Here is a 21,861-nt window from a genome sequence, read left to right as displayed (position 1 = left end):
TTACTCTCTGCCTTGTTTGATATAAGTCTTGTGTGGTATTTTGTTTGCTAAGTTATTAAATATTTCACTGAAATTCTGCAATTGCATCTGCCTCTAAATCAAAATACGTGACACTTAACTACCCATCTATGCAGCCTCAAACAAGATTTAGGCTAAAACATTCTGACCCTCTGTTTTAGCCTTTTTTAAGTGATTCTTCAGAAACCAGGCTATTCTAGCCTAAAAAAGCTTTTTATTTAAGTATTCAGGATTTTGTATGCTTAGTTGAGACCAGGAAAACATTGATTTATTGATTATTTTTTCAACACGATATTAAAACGATCATGTTTCATAGACTATCTAAGAGCTAATAATGTTACAATAATACTGGAAGCATAAAGGGTGGAAACTGTCTAATTAAAAGATTTGTCTGTCAAGGGATCCAATTGGATTTCAAGCTCATTTTCAAATTGCCTCATACAATTTCATTTCATATCATTAGAGCCGCCTATTAGGAAATGGGTAACAAACACTGCATGCATTTTTGCAATGATCAGCCTTTTAATCTGTTTTATAATTTATACTAATTTTGACATATTTGGCATAGATTTAACCAACACGTGTTTATTGAGTAAACATAAAATCATTTCAACCTTGTGTGAAAACAGTTACACAATGATTTTCCACTCTTTGTATGCAGAGTCGTTAATCTAAATATTTATAATGAAAGTATATTACTTAACCACTAAAATAATTAGGTAATACTGTAACTGGCTCAAAGGTAAAACACAAATCTGCACTTTCATTTGTTAATTGTGTCTTCTTCTTTAAAAAATACTCTTCCTGGAATAATTTCTGTAATGTATTATGGCTTGGCACTTACAAGCTGGAAGCATTTTTGTTCCATTTTTCCACCTGTCAATTATCTGCGTCTCATTCTCCTGCCCAGGCTCTCATAACAGAGCTGCTTACTAATATTCCTGCTAGCTTAAAGGGTATCTATATAGTTTGTTATGATTAAGTCTTTTGCAACACGAAATGTAATTTTCAACTTATTCTCATGCATTAAAAAATTTTCCTGGCTGATTTCACAAATCATCAGCACCAGCTAGGAAACAGATAGGGAAAACTGCAGGCATTTAGAGAGGCACATTTGGATAATGTATCTTGGGAATGGATATAAGGCTAAAACTGTATAATCTACAGCCATATTAAATACATTCTTACACTAGGTTAAAAACAATCCAAATTGGGATTGTTAACAGCTGGGTAAATATTGGAAATGACGCATTTTGGGATAAACTAAAATGGGTTGTTTTTCAACCCAAAGGATGGTTTCATATTTAGAAAAATGCTGGGTTAATTATTTATCAGAAATGGGTTAATATTTTCAGAGTTATTTTTACCCTTTGAAAATGTCAAATATACCACATTACAAACAAATATGTCAACATGGTATCTCCTTTATTTATACACAAGAAGGTGTTCAGAAATGTATTGCTAGAGCTGCTAAAGTGGTGTTTATATATAGACTTTGAAGTCAATGACTCAAATAAGTCATATATTTAAGACGAAAACGTCAGATTTTGATCAAAGGAGACGTTTAAAACATCAAAAAAAAAAAAATCTGCGTAACCAACTTATGATCCAGTGGGCATTACAAACAAGTAAACCAAAGCTAATTGATTGCGGGGCATTTAATGCCATGTAAACTGGACTGTTATCGCACATTTTTGCTTTTTCTAGTGTACAGTAATGGTTTTATGGATAAATATATTGATACAAACATTGTTTCTTTAAATAAATCTTAGTCTGTCTGCGTGAAAACCTCCACCTCCACCTGAGGTGAATTCAAACAGTCTGCACTGAGACTGGCGTAAAGTTGGCTTGATGTTGGATGTTCAAGATTTACAAATTATGTAAATGTAAAAATTGCCATGTATTTCACTACCGAATGGACTCATACGCATAATAACATATGATACACTCAAAACATATGCAATAATTTAAAGCTCAATAGCATTGGAGAGAATGACTTACAGTCATAAAACCAACTGTAAAGTCTTCGTGTAGGTGTCAGCTATGATGCACACCTTTTAGATTTTTGATATTTAACCCTACAATGCATGAACCAAAAAACCCACACGAATGTGTAAAGGGGGTCAAACTGACCAGTATTGGAATTAATGGTGTAATTTAATGCGAGCATTAAATTATGGCATATGTTGTGTATGAGCACATTCAGTAGTGAAATACATGCCAATATTTTACACATGATTTGACATTTTGTTTTAATAATTATCAAAAATCTAAAAGAGGTTTGTTATAGATGACACGTACATAAACACTTTACTGTTGGTTTTGTGGCTGTAAGTCATTCCCTTCAAATGCTATTGAACTTTAAATTATGGTATATGTTGTGTATGAGCACATTCAGTAGTGAAATACATGGCAAATTTTACATATTATTTGATAGTTTATTTGATTAAATATCAAAAATCTAAAAGGTGTGCATCATAGCTGACACCTAGATGAACACTTACAGTTCAACAGGTTTTATGACTGTAATTCATTCAAATGCGATTGAATTAGAAATGTCGGGGTGGGGGAGGGGCAGTGGTGCCAATTTGGGGATTTTGTCACCAATTTTAGCAACTTTCTCATTGTTGCTGCAACTTCTATTAATGTTTTGCAACAGGAGCTATTTTGACTATGTTTAAATCGTATGTATGTGTATATATATATATATATATATATATATATATATATATATATATATATATGCGATAAGTTGGGGCAATTAAACACTCGCACTGGTTGGCCACACACGTTCGCAAATTTATTGTCATCATTAGCATCAAGATGGCGGAGAAAAAAAATATGAGCAGCATTTCAAAAATGGTTGGTTGCAAGAACCTGCATTTAAAGACTGGCTTCAGCTTGTTATGGGAAATGCATCAAAAGCTTTTTGCAAATACTGCAAAGTCATACTTAATGCTAAGAAGTCAGATCTAAATAAACATTCACTGACCACCAAGCACATCACAAATGCAAGGCCTTTTTCCGGTCAGAGGCAGGTGCATATGGACTCATTTGCATCACCTAGAAATCTCTCTGTTGCGGAAACTGAATGCCCCTTAGCACTTTACACTGAACATGGATCAATCAGCAGTGTTGACCACATCAGATTTATGCAGAGCACATTTTAAAGATGCTGCCGCCATCAGATTGCACAGGACCAAATGTTCTGCCTTTATTAAAAAATGTGATTGCCCCCCACTTTATCAGTGAACTTGTCGCAGACCTTGGTGAAGGACCCTTCAGTCTTTTAATAGACGAATCAAAAGACATTTCATACCATGACAATGGCATTGTGATCTACTGATAATCCCAATGAAGAACTTCTCGGACTGTTTTAGATAATGTAAGCACGCATTCACTTTTTACTATATACAGATATGCTATATGAGTGGGATTTTTTTTTATTATACATATATGCAGAACTGTATGTACTTTGTTTTCATATTTGGTGACTTTTTGTGAAAACTGGAGACTTTTGAGGGTGGTTCTAGAGATTTTCAGAGGGAGGAGTTTAGCAACACTGACACTGCCACTAACCCAGCACTAACCCATCTCAGTATGCCTTTTCTGAAGTGTTGTATATCAAAATAGATGATAATGGACTACACTCTGTTACAGGTTTATTAGGTGCACACCTTGTTTTACACCCATCTGTCATTTTACCAGTTACTCACTGCTGGTCACTTACTGTATATAATTAAGTATACAGTTTCTGCCCATAGCCCCATCTGTTTCTATGCACAGTTTGTCTGCCTCGCACCACCCCATCCCTCAATGATAAAGGACCACCATAATACAAGCACTAATGGTAATGCTGGACCATTCTTAAGACACTAACAGTGCTTAAAATCCTCAACAGCAGTCACACCAGCATGTCATATTGTGCTGAGAACCCATATAATATAAGGTGTTGAACAAGGTACAGGGAGGCTGATGGCCTGTGCGGTAATCATATAATGAACCTACGTATACCTTTACACTCTTACGAAAAAGATAAGTGGACTTTGCACAAGCCTAATAATAAATAGCAGGCTTAGGCTACTTGATAAATTCAGTTCAATTCAGTTTTATTTGTATAGCACTTTTAACAATGCACATTGTCCCAAAGCAGCTTTACAGAAATCTATAAATTCAGGATATAAATTTTAAATGTATAAATTTATCCCTAATGTGCAAGCCAGAGGCGACGGTGGCGAGGAAAAACTCCCTGAGATGATATGAGGAAGAAACCTTGAGAGGAACCAGACTCAACAGGGAGCCCATTCTCATCTGGGTGACAATGGAGAGTGCAATTATAAATAATTCCCTTCTATAACTGTGCAGTACATGGTCAAATTCATGTATTTACCAGTAAATTCATTACAGTTATCAAATGTTCACTGAAGGAGACTTGAGTGCAAAACTGTTTGTGGAAATTACAGTCCAAAAGCTATATAATAATAATAATAATAATAATAATAATAATAATAATAACAACAACAACAACAACAACAACAACAACAACAATAATAATAATAATAATAATAATAATAATAATAATAATGAATAAATAAATAGTTGTAGTACATACAAATGTAAGGTTTAGGCCTCTTTGCTATAGTGGCTACTGAGGGTATTTTGAAATGCTGTAGTAAACCAGATGGACAAGCTACAAAAAAAAACCCCTGCAAAGATTAGATTTTACCTTTTTGTGTGTGTGTGTGTGTGGGGGGGGGGGGGGGGGGGGTTTAGTATCCCTGCTGTGAAATCCAGCTTAGTCAGATCCACCAGTAGCTGTTTAAAAAACAACAACAAACCCACAGAGTGAACTGGTCAAGCTGGTAGACTTTTGATAACTTTGATCAGTTATTTTCCAGTTTACTTATTACTCAATGAAATTGATCAGCAAATGTTTGAGAATGTTTGAGATTTTCTAAATGCCAAGCTGTTATTTAGGCTCTGTAACACTGGTCATGGTAATTCAGAAACTGTTTCCTTTCTACCAGCATTTACCAGTTGCTCATGATGGTCTACCGGTTTGGGGTTTTGCTAGCTGCTCAGACGAATGACATTTTATTCCTCTTTTCTTTCTTTTTTAAAATTTTTTCTTCTTCTTTTTTTTTTTTTTTTTAATTTTTTTTTTTAAATTTTTTTTTTTTAGATTTAGAGTTTGGATGTAGCCATTCATTGATACATTAATTGCTGTCTGTACTGGAGGCAGTAAAAGTCGAGGTAGATGAGCTTCATGCACAGAGGACTGGGAGGATTTCTTCAATAAGGCGGGGTCTGTGGTGTCCCGCGTGCGCGCGCTGTTGAAGAGAGGAGATGCCGCTGAACACTTCACCTCCACCACGTTCACTTCACTATACTCCTACACCTTCACACGCACATCGCTCTCCTGTGGACACAGCCTTCCTGCTTCGCTAATCCTCGATCAAACCATTTTCTTTATTATTATTATTATTATTATTATTATTATTATGCTTGTAAGAAATGTTTTTGCTGTATTTATTTTTTAAGAAATAAACGATGCCCTGACCCAGAATAGCTGCTGATGTAGAAATTATGGCACGTCAGCAGTCGCTGTTAGTCTGTTTTCCGTATTCCAGTCGATGAAAAAGGAAACTGTGGGTTTTTACCCCTTCGAGATTTGGACAGACCAGAACCCAAGACAACATGGAGACATTCACTATACATGACATGCTCATTAACAGCACGGATATTTATAAAATATTGTGTGAATTCGCCTTCAGGAACATATCCGAGTGCGAGAACGCCAGCGACCCGGGAACACACGCGCTAACGCCGGAGCCTAAAGGTACAAATAAAGCTCGTTCTTTACTGTTCTTTACTGTTCAGGAGTCAATTTTGTGCTATAATATCATTTTAATCTTGTGTGTGACATAATCTTATTTCTAACTATGGAAAAGAATTACGCATCCATGTGCGAAATGATCGCGTCACCAAAATTACGCACTAATCTCCATTGCGCGCAATCGCAGGTCCCGAGCTACTGTAAAACTTAGGGGTTTTTTTTATATATGTAAATATATATAGATATAGATATCGATATAAATGTATGTGTAAAACTATATAAATATAAGCAGAAGTTAATCAGCTGACGCGACTCAATGGAATCATTCAAATATAAATCTTTTCATAAAATGGATAACTAAAATAAAAAATATGTAACAGTTGTTCCAAATATTACTTGCTGAGCAATAAGCTTTCAACAGCCGAGTTATGTGTTTATACTACGCATGGAAATCATTGTTTATTTATTAAATAGCCTGCGCTCTTAAAAAATGATCTAGAACCCTTAAGCATTCTCAGGTTTGTTTCCAGAGTTTCTATACAGGTTTATATACAGTTTCTATACAGGTTTATATACAGTTTCTATACAGGTTTCTATACAGTTTCCATACAGTTTCTATACAGGTTTCTATATAGGTTTATATACAGTTTCCATACAGTTTCTATACAGTTTCTATACAGGTTTCTATACAGGTTTATTTCTATACAGTTTCTATACAGGTTTATATACAGATTCTATACAGGTTTATATACAATTTCTATACAGGTTTCTGTACAGTTTCTATACAGGTTTATATACAGTTTCCATACAGTTTCTATACAGGTTTATATACAGCTTACATACAGTTTCTATACAGTTTCTATACAGGTTTCTATACAGTTTCCATACAGTTTATATACAGTTTCTATACAGGTTTCTATACCGGTTTATATACAGGTTTCTGTACAGTTTCTATACAGGTTTATATACAGTTTCTATACAGTTTCTATACAGGTTTCTATACAGGTTTCTATACAGGTTTATATACAGTTTCCATACAGTTTCCATACAGTTTCTATACAGGTTTCTATACAGGTTTATATACAGTTTCCATACAGTTTCCATACAGTTTCTATACAGTTTCTATACAGGTTTCTATACAGGTTTATTTCTATACAGTTTCTATATAGGTTTATATACAGATTCTATACAGGTTTATATACAATTTCTATACAGGTTTCTGTACAGTTTCTATACAGGTTTATATACAGTTTCCATACAGTTTCTATACAGGTTTATATACAGCTTACATACAGTTTCTATACAGTTTCTATACAGGTTTCTATACAGGTTTATATACAGTTTCTGAATAGGTTTCTTTACAGTTTCCATGCAGTTTCTATACAGGTTTCTCTAAAAGTTTCTATACAGGTTTCTCTACAGGTTTCTATACAGCTTTTATAAAGTTTCTATACAGTTTTCTCAATCAGAGAGGGTTTCAAGTAGAACCAATTAAGCAAGCTAAGAACCTTAACTGTAGAAAGAGCCCTTCAGGGTTCATATGTGTTTCTTGGTGTGCAGATAAAAATGATAAACTGTGCGTTTGATTAATAATGCCTTAAAAGAAAACATATTTGATGAGTAGTGGTGTCAGTACCATATGGCCAGCAGATTTTACAAGCATTGGTGAAGGTTCCAAGTAAAAACTCTTTTAAACAAGCCTAAAAAAAGAAAAAAAAGAAAGAAAGAAAGAGCCTTTGAGCAAATGCTTTTCTTTGCATGCGGATAAAATGTGTAATCCCCTACAACAAAACATATGTGATGAGTAATGTATCATTAGCATATGGCCACCCGATTTTACATGTGTTCATTTAAAACAAGCTTTTATAATTTATTTATTTTCATTGTTTAATTTTTTCACATGCCTGCGTAAAGAGTGTATGTATTTAAACGTAGAGGGATGAGGCTGAGAAAACCTTGTGCCTCGTCTGCACCATAATAAACATAAACATAAACCTGTAGTAGATATAGAAAACAAATGCATATTTCTTCAACAGTTCATAATTTTCCTTTCCCCTGTTTGGAATGACAGATATAAACCAGACGGTGCGGATCATTCTCTACTGTGTGATCTTCCTGCTGAGTGTTCTGGGGAATAGCCTGATCATCGCAGTCCTGGTGAGGAATCGGCGCATGCGAACCGTCACCAATCTCTTCCTGCTCTCTCTGGCAGTCAGTGACCTGATGCTGTGTATGTTCTGCATGCCCTTCACCCTCATTCCCAACCTGATGAAGAACTTTGTCTTCGGCAGCGGCATCTGTAAAGTGGCCACCTACTTCATGGGTAAGTAGCGCTTATGGATGTATTGGACACAAGTGTAATAAAGTATTCTGTATCCTTGGAGTAACTGCAGTGTAGAGTTACAGCAGTTGCTCTGGGAATAGTGGTGTTTGACAGGATGTATGAATCAAAGGTGGATGAAGAGTCTGTGGAAGGAGGAAATCTGCTGTATACAAAGTTTCTTGAGGAGGCCTTTGTACAGATGATGAAATATCTCTGTCATTATGTGTGCTGGCTTAGCAAGTGGAGTTCGAGGGTATTTCCAGGGGTCATAGCTAAGTAATAACAAATGATTGTCCTTTAGTACATTCTGTTCTTGCTCAGCACCTGTGTGGTCAGTTCCGTTCATGAATCTATTGATAAAGATCATGAGAATATATCGGTGAACTGGAAATGCAACACACTTCCGGTTTTGCCAGAACAGACTTGTGAACTATACGTTCACATAACAACTATCCTCATGCTTTATATGGTTAGAATACCCTAAAGTAGGACGCTAGCTTATGATAAAGCAGCCTGGATTTACCAGCGACAGTTTTAACCATGTGGGTCTGTCATGGCTGAGAGTTAACAGATCATTTTTTTGATCATTCATAAGAACAAGAAGTTAGATCAGAGTCTGGCCAGTCCTGAACTAAGTAATGTCTAACATCAGAGGCTCTTAACATACCGAGTACAGCATACTTTTAACATCAGCTCATACGGTTATTATAACTTGCAGTGAAACACTCTGGTCTAAATATGTTCAGTGTAAAATCTGATCAGTCAGAATGTTTACATGGACAACAATAATCCGATATTAACCCGATTAAGACAATACTCAGATTAAGAATCTACCATGTAACCAGCGATCATTGATTACCTTAATCTGATTAAAGTCATACTCGAAGTAAACACAAATCAAATTAAGACATGTGGAGTATTCCTATTTTAGTTGCATTGTTGGCATGAGTTACAGACATGTAAACACCTCAATCACACTATTAACGTCGTGTGTGATTTTTCACCGCATTCTGCGACAGGACACGTACACACACGGCAGCGCTCAACCGTTTTACGAAAAACAAGCGAGCACGCCTGCATCCGAAACTGCGTACTTACCTACTATATAGCAGGCAAGATACAAGTATTTCTTCTAATATATAGTAGGTAAGTATTTGGTTTGGGACACAGTCCACGGCTTCAAGCAGTCGTCTATTTACACGTATAGCAGGATAAATAATTAACTGCACTCGAAGACTGTAAAATTAGAAATGAAACACCCAAAACTGTATACGGTACCATAACGAAGACGAACTGTATGTTGATACGTGAAATTCTGGAGGGATGTCGGACGGCGTGGCGCAGTAACGTGATGACGTGTGCCATTAATCGATCTATGTTCTATAACATGTAAAACGGGTACATGAAAGGAGTATTCGAAAAGCAACTCACGTAAACACCTTAATCACAATGTTGTCTTATTCAGAATAAGGTCAATAATTAGATTCCTGCTGTCCATGTAAACGTAGTCATTGTTGTTGTATTTATAAATGTTTTGTTTAGCCAGCTTTCCCAATATCTCTATATAGCCTCTCAAATCGTATTCTTGCCTTTACTCTCTTGGTGCTAAAGTTCACAAAGTGCATGAGCAGCATACCAGCATATCATTTTTTGTTTGTGTTGATATATTTAGCAGTGAGATAGCTATGCTGGTTAAGATGCCTCAGTATTCCCATGCTCACTCATTGAATCTGAAATGAAGCAGGCTCAAATGACGGTGCCATTTCTTTACATTTGTAACACACTCAGGTATCTCAGTAAGCGTGTCCACCTTCAACCTGGTGGCCATCTCTCTGGAGCGCTACAGTGCCATCTGCAATCCACTAACGTCACGCACATGGCAGACCAAATCTCACGCCGCCAAGGTGATCAGTGCCACATGGCTGCTTTCCTTCCTGCTCATGGTGCCGTACCCAATCTCCAGCACGCTCGTGCCCTACCGCCGCACCAACAACAGCACGGGCAACATGTGCCGCCACATCTGGCCCAGCGACATCATCCAGCAGTCATGGTAACATTTACTGACAACTTCAGCGCTGATAGCGCAGGTTCTTGTGGGTTGATCTTGATATGAAGTTACAGAAGCTGCAGCCTCTATGCAGGGATCATGCTGCTTGTATACTCTTTGTGTTGCAGATATAACATTAGGAACATTATCCTGTAGAAAGTGAAAGCGTATTGGAAAGTATTGATTCGCCAAGCTGTGCAACTTTCTTTTTTCTCAGGTATGTGTTCCTGTTATTGATCCTCATCCTGGTGCCAGGAATTGTGATGATGACAGCATATGGGCTAATCTCTGTCGAGCTGTACAGAGGAATCAAGTTTGAAATGGCTAACAGAAAGGCAAGCCAAGGTAAACATCTCTTTAATACACCCTTAATATACAAGTCTTTATTATACAGACTTTTCCCACACCTTTTTTTTTTTTTTTTTTTTACATATCAGATGTCAAATTAAACTATAAACTATACTATAAACAATATATATAAGGATAAAATAATTTGAAAATAAAAGATTAGTAAATAAATAAATAAATGCAAAATGGACTCCTAGTATGTTCTGACTGATCCTCACGGAATATGTACTATATTTTACACATTTCCCCCATTTTATGTATATGTTAATATGTCATTTTAATGTATATAATGTATAATAGTATACACTCACTGAGCACTTTATTAGGAACACTATACTAATACTGTGTAGGGCCGCCCTTTGCACTCAAAACAGCCTCAATTCTTCGTGACATAGACTCCACAAGATGTTGGAAACATTCCTGTGAGATTCAGGTCCATGTTGACATGATCGCATCACACAATTCCTGCAGATTTTTCAGGTGCGTTTTCATGCTGTGGATCTCCGACTCTACCACATCCCAAAGTTCTTCTACTGGATTCAGATCCGGTGACTGGGAAGACCACTGAAGAAGACTGAGCTCATTGTCATGATCATGAAACCAGTTTGATTTGAAGGGACTCTTGCTACTGTATGTGACCTGGTGCATTATCATGCTGGAAGTAGCCATTAGAAGATGGGTTCTTGTTTACACAAGGCAGATTGGGTCCATGGATTCATGCTGTTGGTGCCAAATTCTGACCCTACCATCTGTGTGCCTCAGAAATAATCGAGATTCATCAGACCAAGCTACGTTTTTTCCAGTCTTAAACTGTCCAGTTTTGGTGAGTCTGTGCCCACTGCAGCTTCAGCTTTAATGCACCATTCTGAGTTAACTCTAGAGACTGCTGTGTGTGGAAATTCCAGGAAATCATCAGTTCTAGAAATACTCAAACAGTCCATCTGGCATCAACAATCATGCCACAGTCAAAATCACTGAGATCACATTTCCCCCCATTCTGATGGTTGATGTGAACATTATCCGAAGCTGCTGGCCCGTATCTGCGTGATTTAATGCACTGCACTGCTGCCACATGAATGGCTGACTAGATAATTGCAAGAATGCGTAGGCTTACAAGGGTTACTATTAAACTGCTCAGTGAGTGTATATAAGCTATATAATCTATCCTACACATTTTCATACACCTGCAGGTGTCATTTCTTTAATACATATAGTTTAACATTACATTTGATATACTGCATGCTATTCACATTGCTTTAACATTAGCAGTGTCATTTTTGTACAGAGACATACACATTTTATTTTAGCCATCAGTGTGAAACTAGAAATTGAAGTTTTACGTAGCCGGGGGTGAAAAATTTAATTGTTGACAGGTTTTATTGCTAATTGTACCAGAGACTACCATTTTTATTTTTTTTGTAGCACCAAATATTGACTTTGTTTCATTTACTACTGCTCACTGCTCTTTAGGTTTTTTTTGTTGTTGTTGTTGTTTTTTATGTAGAAACATTTCATTTCATTATGTTTGAAGGCATCTTTGCTCTACAGCATTTCTTTGCATGTGCCTAAAACTATTGCACAGTACTGTAGGTTTATTTATTTATTTATTTTTTAAAAAAAACAATAAGTCTTTGGCTTTTCTGAAATTAAATGAGCCTAAAATTGTATTTAAAGTATATTTTGAAATATTTAACCAAAATTTCACTTAATGATGTTTTAAATATTTTTAGAAACAATCCAACAATCCACCCCGCCCCCCGAACCCCCAACCCCCAACCCCCAGTATATCTATAAATAAAAGTGTAGCTTTTTCCAGAAAAGGATTTTGATCTCTTTTCTAGTATCAGCTAAAACCAAGCATTTTTTTTTTCAAATGATTTCATTGTACTTTTTCACCTGCCAAAAATATAGGCTTGTTTATAATTTGCAATATTAGCGGGTTTCTTGTACATCTCCTGTATGTTTCTCAGAGAGACAGAGCAGCACAGGAAGCCTGAAGCCCAGCGAGTGTGACGGCTGCTATCTTCAACCCTCCAAGAAGAAGCGCTCAGATGCATCCACCAATCAGCAATCGACACTACTTGCTTCCAGCAGCAAACCCAAGCTGAACCGTGTGTACAGCAACAGCCCTACAGCCAACCTGATGGCAAAGAAGCGCGTGATCCGCATGCTGTTGGTCATCGTGGTGCTCTTCTTCCTCTGCTGGACACCCGTGTTTGCGGCAAACGCCTGGCGGGCATTTGACAAGCGCTCGGCTGACCGCCTGCTCTCTGGAGCCCCCATCTCCTTCATCCACCTGCTCTCGTACACCTCAGCATGCGTCAACCCCATCATCTACTGCTTCATGAATAAGCGCTTTCGTCAAGGCATGCTAGCCACCTTCTCCTGCTGCACAGGGCACGTGGATAGAGAGGGCCGGGGCAGTGGGCGCCTCAGCGCCGGTGGAGGAGGAGGAGGCGGTGCACTTGGAACTCTGGGATGCGCTGGAGCAGGAGGGAAGGAGAACACGCAGTCCAGCGGGACGCTCACCAGGTTGACGTACAGCAGCGTCCGCGGGTCAGCACAAGCATAGCAGAGTGAAAAGAAGTAGGTTTGTGCTTGTGGGTTCACTCGGAGAACTTTCGGACTGCTGGATTCCTTTCATGATCATCTGTGATGTTTCCTTCAAAGATTTGCAAAATTGGTACGTGAGGAAAAACAGTTGCCTACTTATTTATAATGTTTCTGAAGAGGAGCCTCTTTCTTTGTATTACTCTCAATCCAGGCAGCTCGTTTTCTAACTCTGGACTTTTCCTAGGAGTATTAGCTGAAAACGAAACCGCTCACTGATATACGAGACATTAAGTCTGCATGCACTGGTGGGTGAGAATATTCAGAGACTCGTGTTAAAAGTGTTTAAATTCGAAATTCATGTCACTGGTGAGTAAACAGACACATCAAATGGAGCATGACTGTGCATGGCTTGAGAGTCGCTTTAGTCTGCATTAGGCCACTGACTCGTGTACGAGCCTTTAATGAAACACAGGAGTTCCTGGTCCATCTACAATCATACAGACGGGGAGAGAGAGAGAGAGAGAGAGAGAGAGAGAGAGAGAGAGAGAGAGAATGAAAGAGAGCAAGAGAGATGGGGAGAGAGGGAGAGAGTGTGTGAGAGAGAGAGAGAGAGGGAGATGGGGAGAGAGGGAGAGTGTGTTTATCTGTTCATCAGTACAGTTTTATGCTCTGTGTAGTAGGATGCAGTATTGCACCTTATTGTGTTATGTTATGTGGAGAAAGTTATAATACTTTCCTCAGCTCCAGTGGATGAATAAACTAGATAAGTCTGATAAAGTAACTCCATGCCATACTCAGAGAGAGAGAAAAAAACAATACAGATGATTTCATCCGTGTTCAGGTGTAAAGAGTGCGTATTGCAGCTTTAGACTTTCCTCCACTAGCTGTGTTTTTACATTCTGTGGCACACACCGGCTGAAAGGGACTGAGGTTATCCAGACGCTCAGAGAAAACTCACAGCTAATGCTTTCAGACATCGTACAGACCTCCAGCAGAGCCGAACCGCGCGCAGTCCTTCAGCATGATGCCAAACAAACATACCCAGAAGTCAGCTTGAAGTTCTGTGTACGTGATATTAGCCACATATAAATGACTCCTTTACGGCCATTTTTCAGATCGAGGGGGAAAAAAACAAGAAATCTGTGAATATGTAAATATATGGACTCATCCTGGCAAGCCTGTATACCTCCGTAGCTACAATCTATCGTCATTGCCACACAAATATGTAGAAATGTGTAAATACAGCTTCAGTCAATTTCACTGCTGGCGCTCTTTGTTCTGTGTCGATGGAGTACATCAGTAAAAGCACCGCATCCAGAGTGTTTCTCTCCCAAAGGTACACGGGAGATTCTTTATCCAAATACTGGCTGTTCTTTCAACTTGTACAGATTGTACCGTTTATTTGATCTGCCGCCGTTTCTTATCTCCTCATGAGACTTTTCTCACCTGTGAAAAACACGAAAAGCATCAAGCCAAGGCCTGTCACTCACACCTGGGACTTTTCCTCCCAGAGGAAAATGTAGCACTGTGTATGATTTGCGTTTCTCAATGAAATACGTTCGCTTTTCTTTGTTCACTAAATGTATGTTTGAAACACGCCGCATTACTTCATGCATTCAACACAGTGGAATTGCTCATGTATGGTTCTTCCTGCTGACTGAACGCTGAATATAATAAAAGGTCGATTACACGTAAAGCCTGCCTCGGATATGTTTATCCAGCCCGAGCGTTTGAATACAAGGACCGTGCTTTAAGATTCGCATATTTTTTATTTCTTCCAAGCCAAGAAGACATAGCAGATGGACAGACTGCGTGACTCTGGACAGTTTGATCATGTCCACACCTTTAAAAATAGCCTGAGTGTAGCATTAAAAAGGTCCATTTTCTTTTGAAGAACTTCGCTGCATTTAGTGAGAGAAAACCGAATTTACAGCCCGATATACAGTCCTTTCCAAAAGTATTGGAACAGCAAGGCCAATTATTACGTCTTTGCTACAAACTGAAGGCATTTGGGTTCGAGCTCGAAAGATGAACATCAGGCAGGGACGACAGATCAGAATTTCAGCTTTCATTTCCTGAAACTTGCATCTACAGTAGGTGTGGGGGAAGAAAGAAAAAAATCGGAATTAGTTTCGCTTTTCCAATACTTTCAGAGGGGATTGTATAACTTGCGATTTGTCAGTATGAGGTTTTTTTTCCTCTGATCTATCAACAGTAGATGCTGGAAAGTGAAATGGCTACTTTCTGAAGGGCAAAGGATTAAGTAAAGCTTTTAAGCGCTCTGAATTGGATGCTCTTGTGTACACACACACACACACACACACACAAGCACGCACGCACACGGACACACAGCAACCCAATAAAATGTTTGGGCAGCTAAATGGAAACGTCTCTGGGTGTCTGTGGAACGCTTAGTGCTGCCCATGTGCTTGTGTGGAATACTTTCCTTTGCACTGCAGTAATCAAAAGGAGCAAAATATGGCTTTTAATGGCCTTAGTGGAGAGGAGGTAAAGAGTAAAGGATTAGGATGGCACCCGGACAAGGCACCAGTGACATTACCCATGAGTCAGTGCACTGGTGAGGATAACAGCTTTTTTTTTTTGTGTGTGTGTGTGTGTGTGTGTGTGTGTGTGTGTGTGTGTGTGTGTGTGTGTGTTATCCTGAGTAACTACCAGGCTGAAAACTATCTAAACAGATGTGGAATAAGCCGCAACGTGTGCCACTGTGGGAAGTTCATCAGACGTAACATCTGGTTGAAGATGAACACTTTTTTGAATAATGTACAAATCAGGTAGAAAAAGGACTCATTCATAAAGCAAAGAAAATACAATATTAGTATTTCTGGGTTTTTTTATTTCTTGATTTTGATGCCAATATTGCAAGTTGTTTTATTCCTTTAATGACATATGAAACTGAGCAGGTGCAATATGCACAAAAAAAAAAGAACAAAACAGACAGACAGACAACTGAAACTAATGTTCTACATACAAAAATAAAGACTGCCCCATGATTCATGTTATTGCTAAAATATCACAGACGGCACAGGATCCTACTGGCAGGACTGATACCACTACCATACCGACACCTCGGCTTATTATCACTAGAACAACACACTCAGAGAGACGGGGCTTGTACTCGTGGAAGAAGGTGAGTAATATGCAGACGTAAGCTAAGCTTTCGTACACGCGTACAGACACAACTGCAGAATCGGGTACACAACATTCAGCATGAAGGAACAAGAGAAATGAGGTTCTCCGCAGGTACAATGAATAAGTGCAAAAGTATCATAGAGCAAACCCACAAAGAGATGAAGGGAAACAAGGTGTGCAGTCTGTCCGTGGTCTATTCCGACTGAAGAGAGAGAGAGAGAGAGAGAGAGAGAGAGAGAGAGAGAGAGAGAGAGAGAGAGAGAGGTAGAGGGAGGGAGCACGAGAAAGAGAGAGAGAACAGGGAAGGGACAGAGAGGGGGGCAAAGAGACACACACACACACAGAGAGAGAGAGAGAGAGAGAGAGAGAGAGAGACAGAAAGGGGGGGGACGGGGGAGGGAGAACGAGAGAGAGAGAGAGACAGGTGGAGGGACAGAGAGAGTGGGGGGGCACACAGAGAGAGAGAGAGAGGGAGGGAGCACGAGAGAGACAGGTGGAAAGAGAAAGATAGAGAGAGAGAGAGACAGAGAGAGAGAGAGACAGAGAGAGAGAGAGAGAGAAAGAAAGAGCGAGAGAGAGTTCGCATGTTGGTTATCATTTAGAAATTGTAACGTTTTGTGCCACAAAGAAGCTCAACTTGCTTTTACAGCTCATCTTCTAACACAATGAAAGGGTTTGTTTTTTTTTTCTTAAAGCTGCCTCTGGTGCTATTTTTCTTGGGCAGTGCATGAAAGTCAAAGTTTTAAAAAAGTCATTTGGCATATTAGAGGACAAACACACACGCACACATCCATCAGAGCTCATAAAAAAACAGCTGCATTTGGAAGAGCCAAAGAAAACATGGAACATGAAGTGAGATGACGTGAATAACGCTAGCACTGGACTATAAAGCGTCGGAGACAGAAATAATGAACTGGGCGGTTATTCTGAGCTTGTTCACAGCCCGTGCTGAGGAAACGGAACTGAAGGTGGGATGAAATGGGGTTGGAACGTCGCACTGCGATGTTGTTAATCACACGTACGCGTGTATCCCTACACGTCCGAGCTCTCCGAGACACACAGATGCTACTTAATGGATAGAAGTAAAAGATGCGTTGCCAGATTATTCATTCTTAAATTTGGTAAGTAAGTAAAACACACCCAGATCAGCTGAAATCCTTTCTAGAAAATTCCTTCATTCTAAAAGCTCTGCAGCAAAGCAACAAAACAATGTAGTCAATGTAGAGTGTTTATAAAAATAAAAAAAAAATAAAAAAAAAACAGCTAGGATTGTCATATATACCTGTTTGTAGAGCAATAACAATTAAACTTGCTGCCACTGCTTCAGGTGAGCACTGCGAATCGAGACTTGGAGCTATTCCAGAACATTTTTATACTGGATGAACTCGACATTCTCAAGCAGCTGAAAAACAAACAGGATCGACGGCCGTTTCTCATTTCTTAAGTAAAATTTAAATACTACGGGGATTTTTTTTTTCTTTTTTCCTTTTCACTTGGAAGCAAGCGGGCCTTAAAGCACTTCAACGGTGACGCCACACTAAACGAGGAGGCGAGTTCATTAATAATTTAAAAAAATACAATATTAGACTTTAAAGCTACTTTTCATATTAGTAAAAAAAAAAAAAAAAAAAGGCGATGGAAAAAGGGAAGAACGCTGGACAAACAGCACAACTGGCGAGCATTCTCTTTGCTAGTTCTAAACACAAACCTCTGAAAACATTTCTATTGGTTTTAAAGACCGTCCTTCAGCGTTCGCTAATCGAGCAGGGAAGTCGTTTTATTATTCTTTAAAGAAGGAAAAGAAAAAAAAAAGAAAATCACACTGCATATTAGTCTACAGTAAAGTGATGGGCAAAGTGAAGTCCAGGCGCGCGTGCTGTTGATCAGAACCACTCCACGTGGATCAGGCTGGTGAAAATCAGTGCTTACTCCCACAGACCGAGACACAGAACCTATACAATATTGCTGTAGGCATACATCTTTGAACAACAAAACGTACATCTAAAGGGCATTAAACTTCTACTGGACACTTCTCTAGTCTCTCGTCACCACACACCGGATCGCTGGGGAAACAGATAGGTCGCTAGGCTACGATGCGCAGACGCGGGCGCGATGAAATACGAACGCTTTTAGCAAAAGGAAGCATAGTGACGCTCCACGCAAGTTAATCTACTGTACAAAACTACTACAGCAGGCTGATTCGTTAGTTTCTCCTAGCTGGCATTAATAATCTTCAGATACATTAGTGTGTTAGCAAGGCCACGAGGAACACATCGATAAGTGACGAAAAAAGTAAAGCTCGACCTTTTTTTTTCTTCTTTTTTTTTTTTGGTGTACGAGAGGCCACGGCTGCCAACACACTCTTCCGTTAATTCCACACACGGAAACAACTACAACATCTTTGGGTATGTTAATGTGAGGGCATCGAAAAGTTTTGACCACATGCAGAAGTTAAGGGCGTCAAGTCTGAACTTTAAACAGCCTTGTTAATGAATAAAAAAAAACATAACAAAACAACAACACAAGGCTGAGCTCAAGAGTTTATAGTCACAGGCCACGGTCTTAAGGTGTGAACTGCACTTGAACTAAATGTGTTGTTACAGTAAGGCCACGTCTAATGGAAGAATATTAAATAATCCAGTTATTTTGTAAAAAAACAAAAAATAATAATAATAATAAAAATCATTCCAACATCCTATTAGCAAAATTAAAAAAAAATTTAGGAAGACAAAGGAATTTTAAACATGTTTTTAGGAGACACCATGATTTCAGAGCTCGACCCGAAAGATAATCTGTCCAGTCCAGACGCTCGGATGGCAACAGCGTCCAAACACAGCAGCGCTGCGTCCCATCGTCCCACGCCGTGTGCGCGCTAGAAACGATCGGTATTGAGCGGCAACGGTTTAGTGGACACACCTCTGTATTGCGACCGGTGCGTTTCGCTGTTTTGAACAGGAGGAAGAGAGACGTCGCTGCTCCTCCTGTGATACCTAACACACTATTATAAAATCCTTAAAGGAAGCATATACACGCCATATTGCAGACAAGGCAGAGGCGTTGCTTAAAGCTTTTTTGTTCTTTTCAGAGAATTTGTGTAAAAAAAAAAAAAAATCTAAATAATAATAATAATAAAAAAAAAAAAATCAATAATAAAAATAGACCCTCTGAGTTTCTTCCCAAAGCAAAACAACTTCAAATAAAAAAAAGAAAGAAATTACAAGTCCCATATCAAAAATTGAGAAGTATCAAAAATGAAGTCCGAGCAAACGTGAAAAGGAGATACGTATACACGTATCTATACGTATATAGGTGGGAAAAAAGCTATACACAAAAGCCAAGAGACGGCCACAGCACCCTGCTATGCCGCATCCCGAATGGAAAATAAAAGAAAGGAAATAACCAAAAATGTGTAAAAACTCAGAGTAGGAACAGAATCTATTTGGTAACAAAAGCATACTATATGTTTAGATACAAAAAAGAAATGTATGGAGGAAAATGTACCTTTACTAAAGCTTACGCAATAACCTTGGTCCATAAAAACTACGTTTCATTTACAAATTTAACGTGACCCTCGTCTCATAAGTCCAGACCGAGCCACAGGTGATAAGCCGTTGTACTCCTTCACACAAACACAAACCAGGAAAGTGTAGGGGGATAGATGGAATTCAAATAAAAGGTGGCGTAGAGACTTCTTGATTAAATGCATCATTGCTACGGTCGGATGTTCTCGTCTTCTGGATCTCGACAGGCGCGGGTGTTCTCAGCCGGTTCGGCCATGTCCGTCACCAAGCGCCAACTCTCTCGTCGACCTCCAATCCCGCTTCGCTTTCCCCCCTGTTCGGTTTTCCTCTCCGGACTCCTTGACTTTGTGTTTATGTTGCCCAATAAACTGTTCAGTTTTGAAATCTATATGCAGCACTTTGTTGAAATGTACCTGTAGTTTTTTTTTTTTGTTTTGTGTTTTTTTTTTTGTTTTGTTTTTTGTTTTGTTTTTTAAAGTTCTCGAGTGCTATCATGTGTGTTATGAGACCACAGCGGCTGTGGCGTTGGAGGAGTTTGCCGTGACTGAATTCGGTGTGTCAGTGTTGGGGGTGTTGTTAGCGGAGCGCAGGATGGCTCCGGCTGCGCTGCAGTGAGGCCTGGGGCCCGGCTCCGGCGTGTATGTGAACGTCAGGGTGGTGGAGTAGATGATGCCGTCGTTCCGCACCAGTGTTACGGGAACCTGTACTGGCTGTCTCACCCACCGCCAACCCTCGCGGAACGCCGAGATGTCCGGTACGACACACAGCATGCTTTCTCCACACCTGCATCACAAACAGGATTTAGCGTGATTAATATATTACACACTGCACGCACACGTCAAAATATGGAATAAAATTGGTGAAGTCACTGAAGTCGTCTCTATTTCTGGTCAGGGAGCTGTCCATCCAAATCTCACTAGCCAATGAGAGTACAGCACTGTAAAGCCCTGCCCACACGAGAGACTTGCGCCAGAATGATGAATGCAAATTGCGAAACGTAAACGAAAACTCTAGCAGCGCATTCATAAACCATGATTAGCGAAAACGAAGCTTAGGAAACTGTTACAGAACGCTGTTTATTTCAGGACCGTATTACAGTTTTGAAAAAAAGTTCATTTTCAGTTTTTCTTCTCTCTCATTGTCTATTTTCGTTTGTTTCTTGAAAAGTTACGTTCAATACTTCTGGGACAAAAGGACTGGCACCCTGTCTAGGGTGTACCCCGCCTTGTGCCCGATGCTTCCTGGGATAGGCCCAAGGTTCCCCCGCGACCCTGAAAAGGAGTAAGCGGTTGAAGATGGATGGATGGACTTTTGGGACAAATTTAATTCCATAGTGAAATAGCATTAAGTTTTACTTCATGGCTTAGTGTAATATATGTGTGTGATAGTTTAATATACGAATAAAAAAAAAGAAAGAGATTTCCACAACTGGCCAGAGTTGAGGTCACTGAAAGAGTGTGCCATTCCTCCAAATCTGCTCTCGTGGCTCCCAGCTACAAATTGCTGTGTCAGGATTTGAACTATTGCATTCTGGGGCCCTTTCATCAATTTTATAATGAAGATGAAACAACATGGCGGCTCATAATCATTTGTTAAGTCAAATATCTCTAAGTAACCGGCAACGTTTCACTCTCCCCTGCACAAAACACATTTTAAAAGCTTCATCTTCTCTAAACAGTCCAGACGCCGTTTAAAACAAGCGTGTGTGTGTATGAACTTTTCAGTACCATCAATAAAAATCTTACCTGTACATAGTCTCGGCTTCCACGTCCCCGAACCACACGCGCAGGTTTGGAGCAAAGTTCTGCCCTGTTAGCTCCAGCATCGCTACGTCTCCTCCACCATTCAGCTGCGTGCATATACACACACACACACACACACACACACACACACTCCATTAGTTTGTATAAAAAAAAAAAGTGTGTCCAATGATGCGTGGCTACTTGTAATTTCTCCTTGCCGCAGCCTATTCATTTCAGCTGAGAGCTCTGTCAGATCGGCGCGGTTAATGGCGGTTATGGAGATGTGAAATCTGGCACGCTGTGTGTAAATTCAGCTACATTTT

General features: G+C 39.2%; 2 protein-coding genes across 3 annotated transcripts in view; one reads left to right on the top strand and one right to left on the bottom strand.

The window, feature by feature from the left end:
- Positions 1-4,836: 4,836 nt before the first annotated feature.
- cckar (cholecystokinin A receptor) lies at positions 4,837-13,961 on the top strand. The gene is made up of 5 exons (XM_017472375.3): positions 4,837-5,857; positions 7,926-8,177; positions 9,966-10,227; positions 10,442-10,569; positions 12,543-13,961. Exons 1-5 carry the CDS (start codon positions 5,716-5,718, stop codon positions 13,142-13,144), a joined length of 1,386 nt encoding a protein of 461 aa, XP_017327864.1. The 5' UTR covers positions 4,837-5,715; the 3' UTR covers positions 13,145-13,961.
- Positions 13,962-18,000: 4,039 nt separating this feature from the next.
- The window catches only part of rbpjb (recombination signal binding protein for immunoglobulin kappa J region b), a 48,498-nt gene continuing 44,637 nt past the window's right edge, over positions 18,001-21,861 (bottom strand). For both annotated transcript variants that reach the window (XM_017472376.3, XM_047156865.2), the window contains exons 10-11: positions 21,542-21,645; positions 18,001-20,579 (exon numbers count right to left, since the gene is read on the bottom strand). In XM_017472376.3, the coding sequence (XP_017327865.1) occupies positions 20,297-20,579; positions 21,542-21,645 (387 nt within the window). In that variant the 3' untranslated portion in view covers positions 18,001-20,296. The remainder of the gene's footprint in view (positions 20,580-21,541; positions 21,646-21,861) is intronic.

Source organism: Ictalurus punctatus, chromosome 7, assembly GCF_001660625.3.
Source record: "Ictalurus punctatus breed USDA103 chromosome 7, Coco_2.0, whole genome shotgun sequence".
Lineage (NCBI taxonomy): Eukaryota > Metazoa > Chordata > Actinopteri > Siluriformes > Ictaluridae > Ictalurus > Ictalurus punctatus.
This window is presented reverse-complemented; position numbering and strand designations above follow the sequence as displayed.

Coding starts and splice junctions, on each gene's coding strand:
- cckar (XM_017472375.3), top strand. CDS start 5,716: ATGGAGACATTCACTATACATGACATGCTCATTAACAGCACGGATATT. Junction 10,228..10,441: donor GACATCATCCAGCAGTCATG/GTAACATTTACT, acceptor CTTTTTTCTCAG/GTATGTGTTCCTGTTATTGA. Junction 10,570..12,542: donor TAACAGAAAGGCAAGCCAAG/GTAAACATCTCT, acceptor TATGTTTCTCAG/AGAGACAGAGCAGCACAGGA.